The sequence below is a fragment of the Triticum urartu genome, chromosome 2A (genome assembly GCF_056163025.1).
Source record: "Triticum urartu cultivar PI428250 chromosome 2A, HENAU_Tu73, whole genome shotgun sequence".
Lineage (NCBI taxonomy): Eukaryota > Viridiplantae > Streptophyta > Magnoliopsida > Poales > Poaceae > Triticum > Triticum urartu.
The window spans coordinates 574,757,337-574,770,268 of NC_141874.1; the positions used below are offsets into that span (position 1 = coordinate 574,757,337).

Genomic DNA, 12,932 nt, shown 5'->3' on the forward strand with positions numbered 1-12,932 from the left:
AATCCTATGGAAGTAGTACAAAAAATTCCTTAGGAAAAATTCCTATAGGATTCAAACCTATGAATCAAATAACCAACATAGGAAAAATTCCTAAGGATTTTAATCCTCCAAAATTCCTATGCAAATCCTTTGAATCAAAGGAGCCTTTATTTTCCTATGAAATGTGGAGGATAGGAAGAATTCCTCCACAGAAATAGGATTCCATTCCTACAAACCAAAGGGCTCTAAGGCCTCCTTTGGTTTAGAGGAATTTCATAGGAATTCTAGAGGATAGGATTCTTATAGGATTTTTTTCCTTTAGAATCCTTTGGTTCATAGGAATGGATTCCTATTCCTACATAGGATTGGTTCCTATCCTCCACATTTCATAGGAAAATAAAAAAGAGCCTAGACTCAATGGAAAAATTCCTTTGGTGTCAACCAAATGACATCTTGTTTCCTATTCCTACTCATAGGATTTGACATACATGTCATCTCATTTCCTACAAGATTCTTATTCTTATGATAATCCTATCCTATGAACCAAAAGAGGCCTAAAGGAATTTTTCCGGGCCTCATTCAGTTTGGAGGATTTTTATAGGAAAAATATGGGAACAAGGATTCCGGAGGAAAATTTCCTATATATGCATTCGGTTTGTAGGAAATGCGTAAAGGAATTTCGTAGGAATACTATTCATTTCCTATGCTTTTGGAGGAAACTACACATCCACTCAAAGCTCATTTTATGCGTAGGAACGAGGCAAGTCAATTCCTTAGGGTGGCAAGTGTCATCCTGTCAAATTCCTATACTACTTCAAATTCCTACGTTTAGATTTCCTCCAAACCGAATGAGCTATATAAATCATATCCTATGAAATTCCTACAAGATTCCTCTAAACCAAAGGAGACCGTAATCTCATTTCCTACAAATTTCCTATTCCTACGATAATCCTATCCTATGAACCAAAAGAGGCCTGAGATGACATGTATCTCAATTCCTATAAAGAAAGAGACGACATTTGATGCATATGCTAGGAATTTTTCCATTGAGTCTAGGCCATTTTGTTTCATTTGAAATGTGAGGGATGGATTCATATCCTATAGGAATAAGAATCCATTCCTACAAATCAAAGGACTCCAAAAGAATTTTTCCTACGAAATTCCTATCCTATAGATTTCCTATGAAATTCCTCTAAACCAAAGAAGACCATTGTAGCCAACCAATGGGGCTACCTCTGCGATGTTGAGACCTAGTGTATTGGGAGCGTTCATCGATCTGTCTTTGTTGCCATGGGTTCATTTTAAAAAATTTGCCTCCATTTTGAAAAAGAAAATCTTTCTAGGGTCCGATGAGTCTGATATCCAGATCAAAATGTGGATCAGAAACCACCCCATTTTCAAAACTCCTATATTTTAATGTTGCTTTCATGGGTGAAAGAAGACATTACTCAAAAAGCGGCTGGTGGCTAGCACCCCAATCTGAAGCGTGTCTTGTTTAGGGCTATTTATTAATCGTTTCTTTTTCTTTGTAGATAACCACTGTACGTATTTCAATTTTTCCTTAATTTTTATGAAATCGGCCTCTCTTTGACTTAAAGAAAGAAGGAAGCCGGCCTTCTCTGAGCCTGATCTCGTCCGACCCTGTAAACGAAGACATTACTCAAGAAGCAGTTGGCGGCTTGGCGGCTATCACCACAATGTAAACTGTGCTTGTTTAGGGTTATTTGTTTCCTTTTCTCAAAAAAAAAAAATAGTAGCCACCAGCCAGTTGAGGCTGATCCCCGGCCGACCCTGTTCGACACGCGGCACGGAGGAGCGTTGACAAAGGAACGGAATGGCCATGTGAGCAGAGTCCGCGCAGGTGTGCCCTCCCCAGTCGCCATGGTTCCCAGTTGAGATCCTGCCCAGAACGAGCTGCATCGGTCTCCCCGTTTCGCCTCTGGCAAGATGCCCGCGGCAGCGCCACACCACTGACAGCCTCCTCGATCTTGCGCGTGGGCGAGCCAGCGTGCACCGGCCGGCCGACCAAGCGAATAAACGGAACCTTCCGCTCCGACGTCCATATGCGGCAGTGATCGCGGCAACCAGAACATCATCACAGACGCCGCTCAAGTCCACGTGGTCGCACGTAGGGGGAATGCCGCCGCAGCTGCAGATTTCACCACGCGCGTCGCCGACGGACCAGCGAGGCGAAGCCCCCTCCGCTCGTGCTCCGCCGCATTTCGCGGCGCCAGCCCAACTGACCGGAAGCCTCAACGGTCGGCCTATAAGTGGAGCCAGATGGCACCTTCCCGGTTAAGCAACTCCGTGATCGAGAGCACCTGCCCCGTAGCCGAGAAGAGAGCTGTACGCCGGTTAGGCTCGCAGCTGGAGAGATGGTGCTCAACGGCGTTCTGTTCTTGATCGTCTGCGCGGCTGCTCGAGCTGCCGCTTCCGGCGGAGACGGTGAGAGCCATTGTTACTCCTTGATCTTCTTACGGATCTCGCTAGCTACTACATTGTCGTCTAACCTGACATACGTGCTGTCATGCAAGCTGCAGGCCCGCTGCTGAACGGCAACTTCGAGCAGGCGCCGAACAGGTCCCAGATGAACGGCTCGAGGGTGACGGGGAAGTACGCGATCCCGCACTGGAAGGCCACCGGGTTCGTGGAGTACATCGAGTGCGGGGCGAAGCAGGACCACATGGTCCTCGTGGTGCCGGAGGGCAGGCACGCCGTGCGGCTGGGCACCGACTCCTCCATCGAGCACCAGCTCAGCGTGACGCGGGGCAAGTACTACTCCGTCACCTTCAGCGCGGCGCGCACCTGCGCCCAGTCCGAGAGGCTGAGCGTGTCCATCGTCCCCGGCGACGCCTCCGGCGGCGAGCTCCCCGTCCAGACGGTGTACACCAGCAGCGGCTGGGACTCGTACGCCTGGGCCTTCAAGGCCCGGCAGGGCGTGGTGTCGCTCGTCATCCACCACGGCGACGACCAGGTGGACGACCCCGCCTGCGGCCCCATCGTCGACGCCGTCGCCATTAGAACGCTCAACCCTCCCCACGCCACCCACCGTAAGACACACACGATCTCGTCGTTAACCGCGCCCACGAAATCTCATCACGTTACGGAGTTCTTACTCTACTCTGCACCTGTGCTGCAGAGAACATGCTGATCAACGGGGACTTCGAGGAGGGGCCGTACATGACGCCGGGGTCGCCGTGGGGGGTGCTGGTGCCGCCCATGGACGAGGACGCCACGTCGCCGCTGCCGGGGTGGGCGATCATGTCCTACTCCAAGGTGGTCAAGTACATCGACGCGGCGCACTTCCGGGTGCCGCACGGCTCCCGCGCCGTGGAGCTGGTGGCCGGCGTGGAGGTGGCGCTGGTGCAGGAGGTGGCCACCGTGCCCGGCAGGTCCTACAGGCTGCAGTTCTCGGTGGGCGACGCGGGAAACAGGTGCGCGGCGTCGCCCATGAGCGTGCAGGTGGCCACGGCGTACGGGGGCAAGCGCGTCTCGTACGAGTCCCGCGGCACCGGCGGGTTCGTGCGCGACAAGCTCGACTTCAAGGCCGAGGGGAACAGCACCCGGGTGGTGTTCTACAGCACCGGCTACCACACCACGTCCGACAGCAGCGGCACGCTCTGCGGGCCCGTCGTCGACGACGTCTCGCTCGTCAGCGTTTCGCACCCGCATGCTCGCCGGTTGCTCCGCTGATGCGTCCCGTAGTGGAAAATGACTGCTGAGAATGATAGTAGTTGCGTGACAACAGGCTTAACATTGTGCTTTGTTGATGCTTCCTTCGAACAAATCAAATTGATCATAATTCACTGCAACAGTATCACTGTAATCAGCTGGAATGTTACGTTTTCACACTTCTCCTTTTCAAATCGCTTCTCTGCGTATGAAATGCTGAATATGTGCCCCTGTTCAGTACATGTGTTCTACTGTAAATTCAGTTGGGCATGCCGTTGTTGTAACTCCAAATGTTTCACCGTTGCCGCTACACTGTGACAGCAATGCACAATTTAAATCTCCCCGAGGGGCAAGAGGTTTAACCGAGCAGTGATTTAGTAGAGGGATTGTGGGGGTGAAGGAATTAGTGGGGATTGGGTGACGGGTGGGGATCACCCAACCCCTGGGTGGATTGAATTAACAGGTGTTGTTTAACAGGTAGCAGGAAATTCCACTATCCAGTGACGAGAGATTCTTGGAGCAGTAGCTTCAGGTCCTCAAGCCTGTAAAGAATTAACAGGTGTGGTTTTTTTTTACCAGATGAAACAAACTAAAATGTACTATAAGACATTACATACCTCACATTACTGAGATCAGGATAGGTTGCAATTGCATCCTTGAAATCCTACAGAAAATTCAGAAGATCAGCATGTGGACTGTTAGACTGAACAATATTTTGTAGCTAAGCTCTATCTTACTTGGTTAGAAGTTGAAGGTGTGTATGTTATTATACATGACATCCCTGCTCCTTTTGCTGCCTGTCAAAAGAAAGTCATCTCTCGAGTTCAAAAGTACTAGTACCTCTGTACCAAAATATAAGACATTTTTGCAGTTCAAATTGAACTACAAAAAAGTCTTATATTTTAGTACGGAGGGAGTATAAGTTTAGTTGATAAATAAAAACTTGGAAGACCTACCTGTAGTCCAATGACACTGTCTTCTACCACAAGGCAGTTCTTGCTTTCTAATCCTAATTTCTGCATCGAACAATTAAGTCTTTAACACAACGAATTTAAAAAATAAATAATTCTCAAGTAAAGTTTGACATGATCTGCTCCAATTGTGCTCACTACCTTTGCTGCTGTAATATATATCGATGGATCGGGTTTTTTCATTTTAACATCATCGCCTGCAACATGAAACGATCAAGAATTTTGAATGCCGTGGAATCACTTATCATAGCTTTCAGAATATAACCACCTACCAAACAACAAATAATTGCAAGTGCATTTAAATAGGATCTGGCCTTAGCCGGGTGAAAAACGTAAGCTAAAACACATCTCAACTTGTTACTAGACTTCATATTATTCATTTCACTGATTTCTTCTTTTTCTCGATCTTGTCACTAGCCATTGTAATATTTTATCAGTCTTGCTAGATCTCAGTCGACCGAGACTTGGTTATGCCTCAATCGATGCTATATTCCTGAGATCTTGAATCGAGATCCATGCAAAAAAAAGTTTCTTTCTTTCTTACATGTTATGCCACTTGACTGAGACTTGGTTAAGTCTCAGTCGACTGACACCTAGCCACACCCATATTTTACTTTTACTAATGCACAATTATAAAACAAGAAAACAACTAGGATGACTGGTACGAAAACTTTGTAAGGACAATCCTGCACGCTGATTTACATTTTGGTGATTGTTGCCAGTTAACCCCAAAACAGCCATGGTAAACATGATCAGAAACAAGCAAAAACAACCAGAACTATACCAGCGAGGAAGCAGTCCAGACCATTGAATCTTTCCTATAAAACCATACAATGGTAAAGAAATGGAATCTCAACCGAGGAAATAAAATTCATGTCAGAAATATAAGAAACACAACCTTAAGTCAAATGCAACTTACAAGTCCAAGAAGATTTTCAAGACACAACACCACTGAACTTTTAGTTGCCGCAGAGCAAACTGCAAGCTTGATGCCCTACACCAATATACCAAAGTCACCTCATTTCTTTCAAAATAGCCCCATACTATTGTAATTCAATAGGAACATTAAATAAGAATTCACCTAGTGTACATTACAAAAAGGATTAAATGAAATATACTATGTTGGAAATCAGTTTACAGTATGAGGAAAACACTAGCACAAAGCAAAATAGATCTTGCAATAAGTATTACCGCACCCTTAACTTCGTCCATCAGCCGCAAAACACCAGGTCTAGGCTCCACCTAGCATACAGAGCTGAAAATCAGTATGAGATGATGAGTAAGAATTTCTCAATGTATACATTTCACTTACAGTTCCAGATTTGATTATTGCTTTGTACCTCTCTGTTTTCCAGTCCTGCAAAAGAGTACTTCTGTAAAATTCATGGATTCTTAGACATGGTTCGAAGCATTTGTACCTCTTGAAAAAGGACAATAAGGAGCTAATGCATTTGATTTAGAACCAAGGACATAAAGAATCTGACCTGAATAACGTCAACTAACTTCTCCTTGTCTTCGTCGCTTGAAGGTGCTGTCTCCAATATCTTTGAAGAAGGCCACCCATTTTCTCCAAAGTACCTGTAACAGATTCAAACCAATTCAGAACCAATATCCACACGCTAATCATCAACTACTTAAACAGCATGTGGACCCTAGCATGCCCTGCCCTGCAAAATCAGTTATTCCCATTCAGACTACTTGCCCCATTTTTTTTCGAATGGTAACTACTTGCCACATTAAACTTTGCACACCATTCTAATGACCAACTGCATCCTGCGTACAATGCAGATAAGCAAGAATTCAGATTGTGAAATCGAAATGCCAGAAACACTCAATCACAGCGCAATTACTGAGGCAAAATACCAAGCAAGCAATCACAGGGCACACGAAGGAATTGCGCAAAAGGCAGACTGCCACACGCGAAAGGCGAAAGGAAGCCTCGAGCTTGCGGGCGTGACGTACCATCGCATCTTGGGCTTCCCGCCGCCGATGCGGTTCTGGAGGTCGTCATAGAAGGCCTCGTCCCAGAACAGCGGCGCGTCGGCGTCGGCCGCGGGCGGGCAGCGGACCCCGAAGTGCGCGAAGGCGTCGTTGTAGGCCTGCCGGTGGAGGTGCTCCGACTCCAGTATGACGCCGTCGCAGTCGAAGATCAGGGCGTCGAGCGACCGCGGCGGGGAAGCCGAGGCGGAGACGACGAGCGAGGACGTGCGGGGGAGGCGGAGGCGGACCGCGGGGAGACTGGAAGGTGGGCCGCGGTGGCTGAAGAAGCTGCGGCGAGCCGTGGCGGCGACGGCGGCCGGGGCGAAGGAGGTGGGGGCGAGAAGGGAAGTGGACGCCATGCCCATGGAAGGCATCGGAGATGCGAACGGAGATCAGGAGATGGTAACGGAATAGGCGCGAATGGTTCGAGAATGGCTGCTTATCTACCCGCCACTTTTTCGCCGTGGTGGCTTTCTTATCGCGTATGAGAGGAGGGAAATAATTCCCAAACGGTTCCCTTCAGTTGGGCCTGTAGAAAGGTGCGGTCCTCGAAGTGGTCTGAGTTCAAGCAGCAAGCAGAAACGCAGAATCTCCGTTCATATCACAGGTCACAGGTGTATCTTAGATTTGGCAGAGATTCAGTTCAACCTTGTAAATTTGGCTTAACTTTAGGTTTTGGAGAAGTCCATATTTCAACCTTGAATTGTCACTAAGTCTAAGAAATAAGGACCAAACTTCAAAACCTTCTATTTTACAAACTCACAAAACCAGACATATATCAATTTCCTCTCCTCAAGCCAATTTCGTGGGCACCAGACTATTTTTATCGGTTTTGGAGAGTTGACCGCCTACAGCTAGTCAGCAACCAACTTGGTAGCCACGTCACCTTGGCATATACACCTAGCCCCCCTTCCTCCCGCGCTCATTTTCCCACCATCCTCCCCGAACCCTCACCTAGTCCCTTCCATCCCGACGCCTAACCAACCCCTCTCCCTCCCTGTGCGACACCGGCGATCAGGAACGGGTGGCACCTTCACACGGTCTTCATGCATGCTGGCCTCTGCTCGCCCGCCCCACCCCTGCCCAACCTGTTGCCGTGACGTCGCCTAGCGTGTTGCAACAAGCGCCGGAGTTCGGACCCAATGTTAGGCACCCTCGAAGAGGAAGCAGTGTTGCAACTGTAACAACTATGCGCGGTGTCAGGGTTGAATTTCTTCCACCACAGAGCACCCCCAAAGGTCCCTGACCTTGAGCCCTCTCCAATTAGCTGATGAAGCCCGCCCGAAGAGCTCCAGTGAAGCCGTGTGGCCATCACTTTCCCGGCTTCCTCGGCGTCATCATGAAGTATATCTACATCGACTAACGGAGGACTGCATTCCGAGTCTTCAAGTTCGAGTTTGTGCTGTTAGCGGCCAACAGTCAACGAGTTGGATGGTCGGATGATGTTCCTGAGACGAGGCTGCTCCTGGATGTAATATTTATGATGGTGGAAGTGTTTGCTATTCCGGTACAGGGACTCATGCGTATATATTTTTTGAATAGTTTGGACTGTTTATCACATGTGTCACGTGATGAGACTCGTGCATGTATATATAATAGATGGGATTACAAGGGTCGGTTCGGGTTGTGTACCAGTACTTGATCCCTACGATGGCTATACAAGAGATAGGATCAAATATGTACAACTTCGTGACCAGATTATAACAACTGTCTTAACAAACGTTGTGGTACACACATGAAATGCATATGTATTTCAACATGCCCTTTCAACCACAACTTGTCTAAGTTAAGATTGTGCCGAAAAGCTTCTTGTTGTCGTAGTGTCAGGGGCTTAGTACGAAGGAAATATGCCCTAGAGGCAATAATAAAGTTGTTACTTATATTTCCTTATATCATGATAAATGTTTATTATTCATGCTAGAATTGTATTAACCGGAAACTTAGTACATGTGTAAATACATAGACAAACAGAATGTCACTAGTATGCCTCTACTTGATTAGCTCGTTGAATCAATGATGGTTATGTTTCCTGACCATAGACATGAGTTGTCATTTGATTAACAGGATCACATCATTAGAGAATGATGTGATTGACTTGACCCATCCATTAGCTTAGCACGATGATCGTTTAGTTTGTTGCTATTGCTTTCTCCATAACTTATACATGTTCCTATGACTGTGAGATCATGCAACTCCCGAATACCGGAGGAACACTTTGTGTGCTACCAAACATCACAATGTAACTGGGTGATTATAAAGGTGCTCTATAGGTGTCTCCGATGGTGTTTGTTGAGTTGGCATAGATCAAGATTAGGATTTGTCACTCCGATTGTCGGAGAGGTATCTCTGGGCCCTCTCGGTAATACACATCAATATAAGCCTTGCAAGCAATGTGACTAATGAGTTAGTTGCGGGATGATGCATTATGGAACGAGTAAAGAGACTTGCCGGTAATGAGATTGAACTAGGTATTGAGATACCGACGATCGAATCTCGGGCAAGTAACATACCGATGACAAAGGGAACAATGTATATCGTTATGCGGTTTGACCGATAAAGATCTTCGTAGAATATGTGGGAGCCAATATGAACATCCAGGTTCCGCTATTGGTTATTGACCGGAGACATGTCTCGGTCATGTCTACATAGTTCTCTAACCTGTAGGGTCCGCACGCTTAATGTTCGGTGACGATCGGTATTATGAGTTTTTGTGTTTTGATGTACCGAAGGTAGTTCGGAGTCCCGGATATGATCACGGACATGACGAGGAGTCTTGAAATGGTCGAGACATAAAGATCGATATATTGGATGACTATGTTTGGACACCGGAATGGTTCCGGGTAAGTTCGGGCATTAACCGGAGTGTCGGGGGTTACCGGAACCCCCCTGGGAGTATATGGGCCCTAATGGGCTTTAGGGGAGAGAGGGAGGGGCTGCCTAGGGCAGGCTGCGCGCCCCCAAAGGCCTAGTCCGAATTGGACTAGGGGGAGGGGCGGAGTGTTGGGGAACGTAGTAATTTCAAAAATTTTCCTACGCACACGCAAGATCATGGTGATGCATAGCAACAAGAGGGGAGAGTGTTGTCTACGTACCCTCGTAGACCGAAAGCCGAAGCGTTATAACAACGTGGTTTATGTAGTCGTACGTCTTCACGATCCGACCGATCAAGTACCGAACACACGACACCTCCGAGTTCTGCACACGTTCAACTCGATGACGTCTCACGAACTCCGATCCAGCCGAGTGTTGAGGGAGAGTTTCACCAACACGACGGCGTGGTGACGATGATGATGTTCTACCGACGTAGGGCTTCGCCTAAGCACCGCTACAATATGATCGAGATGGATTATGGTGGAGGGGGGCACCGCACACGGCTAAGAGATCAAGAGATCAATTGTTGTGTCTATGGCGTGCCCCCTGCCCCCGTATATAAAGGAGCAAGGGGGGAGGCGGCCGGCCTAGGAGGAGGGCGCGCCAAGTGGGGAGTCCTACTCCCACCGGGAGTAGGACTCCTCCTTCCCTTGTTTGAGTAGGAGGGAAGGAAAGAGGGGGAGAGGAACAAGGAAAAGGGGGCTGCACCCCTTGTCCAATTCGGACCAGAGGGGGGGCGTGTGCCTCCTTCCTTTTGGCCTCTCTCCTCTATTCCCGTATGGCCCAATAAGGCCCATATACTCCCCGGCGAATTCTCGTAACTCTCCGGTACTCCGAAAAATACCCAAATCACTCGGAACCTTTCCGATGTCCGAATATAGTCATCCAATATATCGATCTTTACATCTCGACCATTTCGAGACTCCTCGTCATGTCCCCGATCTCATCCGGGACTCCAAACTCCTTCGGTACATCAAAACTCATAAACTCATAATATAACTGTCATCGAAACCTTAAGCGTGCGGACCCTACGGGTTCGAGAACAATGTAGACATGACCGAGACACGTCTCCGGTCAATAACCAATAGCGGAACCTGGATGCTCATATTGGCTCCCACATATTCTACGAAGATCTTTATCGGTCAAACCGCATAACAACATACGTTGTTCCCTTTGTCATCGGTATGTTACTTGCCCGAGATTCGATCGTCGGTATCTCAATACCTAGTTCAATCTCGTTACCCGCAAGTCTCTTTACTCGTTCCGTAATACATCATCTCGCAACTAACTCATTAGTTGCAATGCTTGCAAGGCTTTAGGTGATGTGCATTACCGAGAGGGCCCAGAGATACCTCTCCGACAATCGGAGTGACAAATCCTAATCTCGAAATATGCCGACCCAACAAGTACCTTCGGAGACACCTGTAGAGCACCTTTATAATCACCCAGTTACGTTGTGACGTTTGGTAGCACACAAAGTGTTCCTCTGGTAAACGGGAGTTGCATAATCTCATAGTCATAGGAACATGTATAAGTCATGAAGAAAGCAATAGCAACAAACTAAACGATCAAGTGCTATGCTAACAGAATGGGTCAAGTAAATCACATTATTCTCCTAATGATGTGATCCCGTTAATCAAATGACAACTCATGTCTATGGCTAGGAAACTTAACCATCTTTGATTCAACGAGCTAGTCAAGTAGAGGCATACTAGTGACATACTGTTTGTCTATGTATTCACACATGTATTATGTTTCCGGTTAATACAATTCTAGCATGAATAATAAACATTTATCATGATATAAGGAAATAAATAATAACTTTATTATTGCCTCTAGGGCATATTTCCTTCAGTCTCCCACTTGCACTAGAGTCAATAATCTAGTTCACATCGCCATGTGATTTAACATCAATAGTTCACATCACCATGTGATTAACACCCATAGTTCACATCGACATGTGACCAACACCCAAAGGGTTTACTAGAGTCAATAATCTAGTTCACATCGCTATGTGATTAACACCCAAAGAGTACTGAGGTGTGATCATGTTTTGCTTGTGAGAGAATTTTAGTCAACGGGTCTGCCACATTCAGATCCGTAAGTATTTTGCAAATTTCTATGTCAACAATGCTCTGCACAGAGCTACTCTAGCTAATTGCTCCCACTTTCAATATGTATCCAGATTGAGATTTAGAGTCATCTGGATCAGTGTCAAAATTTGCATCGACGTAACCCTTTACAACGAACCTTTTGTCACCTCCATAATCGAGAAACATATCCTTATTCCACTAAGGATAATTTTGACCAATGTCTAGTGATCTAATCCTAGATCACTACTGTACTCCTTTGCCAAACTCAGGGCAGGGTATACAATAGGTCTGGTACACAGCATGACATACTTTATAGAATCTATGGCTGGGGCATAGGGAATGACTTTCATTCTCTCTCTATGTTCTGCCGTGGTCGGGCTTTGAGTCTTACTCAGTTTCACACCTTGTAACACAGGCAAGAACTCTTTCTTTGACTGTTCCATTTTGAACTACTTCAAAATCTTGTCAAGTTATGTACTCATTGAAAAACTTATCAAGCATCTTGATCTATCTCTATAGATCTTGATGCTCAATATGTAAGCAACTTCAGCGAGGTCTTTCTTTGAAAAACTCCTTTCAAACACTCCTTTATGCTTTGCAGAATAATTCTACATTATTTCCGATCAACAATATGTCATACACATATACTTATCAGAAATGCTGTAGTGCTCCCACTCACTTTCTTGTAAATACAGGCTTCACCGCAAGTCTGTATAAAACTATATGCTTTGATCAACTTATCAAAGCGTTTATTCCAACTCCGAGAGGCTTGCACCAGTCCATAAATGGATCGCTGGAGCTTGCACACTTTGTTAGCTCCCTTTGGATCGACAAAACCTTCCGGTTGCATCATATACAACTCTTCTTCCAGAAATCCATTCAGGAATGCAGTTTTGACATCCATCTGCCAAATTTCATAATCATAAAAAGCGGCAATTGCTAACATGATTCGGACAGACTTAAGCATAGATACAAGTGAGAAACTCTCATCATAGTCAACACCTTGAACTTGTCGAAAACCTTTTTGCGAAAATTCTAGCTTTGTAGATGGTAACACTACTATCAGCATCCGTCTTCCTCTTGAAGATCCATTTAATCTCAATGGCTTGCCGATCATTGGGCAAGTCAATCAAAGTCCATACTTTGCTCTCATACATGGATCTCATCTCAGATTTCATGGCCTCAAGCCATTTCGCGGAATCTGGGCTCATCATCGCTTCCTCATAGTTCGTAGGTTCGTCGTCGTCAAGTAACATGACCTCCAAAACAGGATTACCGTACCACTCTGGAGCGGATCTCACTCTGGTTTACCTACAAGGTTCGGTAGTAACTTGATCTGAAGTTACATGATCATCATCATTAGCTT

General features: G+C 46.4%; 2 protein-coding genes across 2 annotated transcripts; one reads left to right on the plus strand and one right to left on the minus strand.

Moving 5' to 3' along the window:
• Positions 1-2,004: 2,004 nt before the first annotated feature.
• LOC125538919 (protein DUF642 L-GALACTONO-1,4-LACTONE-RESPONSIVE GENE 2-like) lies at positions 2,005-3,845 on the plus strand. The gene is made up of 3 exons (XM_048702236.2): positions 2,005-2,424; positions 2,520-3,029; positions 3,119-3,845. Exons 1-3 carry the CDS (start codon positions 2,355-2,357, stop codon positions 3,670-3,672), a joined length of 1,134 nt encoding a protein of 377 aa, XP_048558193.2. The 5' UTR covers positions 2,005-2,354; the 3' UTR covers positions 3,673-3,845.
• LOC125538920 (Haloacid dehalogenase-like hydrolase (HAD) superfamily protein) lies at positions 3,727-7,050 on the minus strand. Its single transcript, XM_048702237.2, has 11 exons — positions 6,585-7,050; positions 6,107-6,200; positions 5,935-5,979; positions 5,814-5,864; positions 5,542-5,616; positions 5,407-5,440; positions 4,764-4,819; positions 4,608-4,667; positions 4,389-4,448; positions 4,269-4,315; positions 3,727-4,193 (listed from the first exon to the last, which is right to left on the minus strand). The coding sequence occupies exons 1-11, from the start codon at positions 6,974-6,976 to the stop codon at positions 4,145-4,147; spliced, it is 963 nt and encodes a 320-aa protein (XP_048558194.1). The 5' UTR covers positions 6,977-7,050; the 3' UTR covers positions 3,727-4,144.
• Between the last annotated feature and the right edge of the window lie 5,882 nt (positions 7,051-12,932).

What these genes read in the sequence shown, in the direction of transcription:
- LOC125538919 (XM_048702236.2), top strand. Translation starts at nt 2,355, where the DNA reads ATGGTGCTCAACGGCGTTCTGTTCTTGATCGTCTGCGCGGCTGCTCGA. An exon ending in TGCCGCTTCCGGCGGAGACG is followed by an intron (nt 2,425 to 2,519) that starts GTGAGAGCCATT and finishes TGCAAGCTGCAG; the next exon opens with GCCCGCTGCTGAACGGCAAC. An exon ending in CCCTCCCCACGCCACCCACC is followed by an intron (nt 3,030 to 3,118) that starts GTAAGACACACA and finishes CCTGTGCTGCAG; the next exon opens with AGAACATGCTGATCAACGGG.
- LOC125538920 (XM_048702237.2), bottom strand. Translation starts at nt 6,976, where the DNA reads ATGCCTTCCATGGGCATGGCGTCCACTTCCCTTCTCGCCCCCACCTCC. An exon ending in TCTGGACTGCTTCCTCGCTG is followed by an intron (nt 4,820 to 5,406) that starts GTATAGTTCTGG and finishes TTCATGTTGCAG; the next exon opens with GCGATGATGTTAAAATGAAA. An exon ending in CACCTTCAACTTCTAACCAA is followed by an intron (nt 4,316 to 4,388) that starts GTAAGATAGAGC and finishes AATTTTCTGTAG; the next exon opens with GATTTCAAGGATGCAATTGC.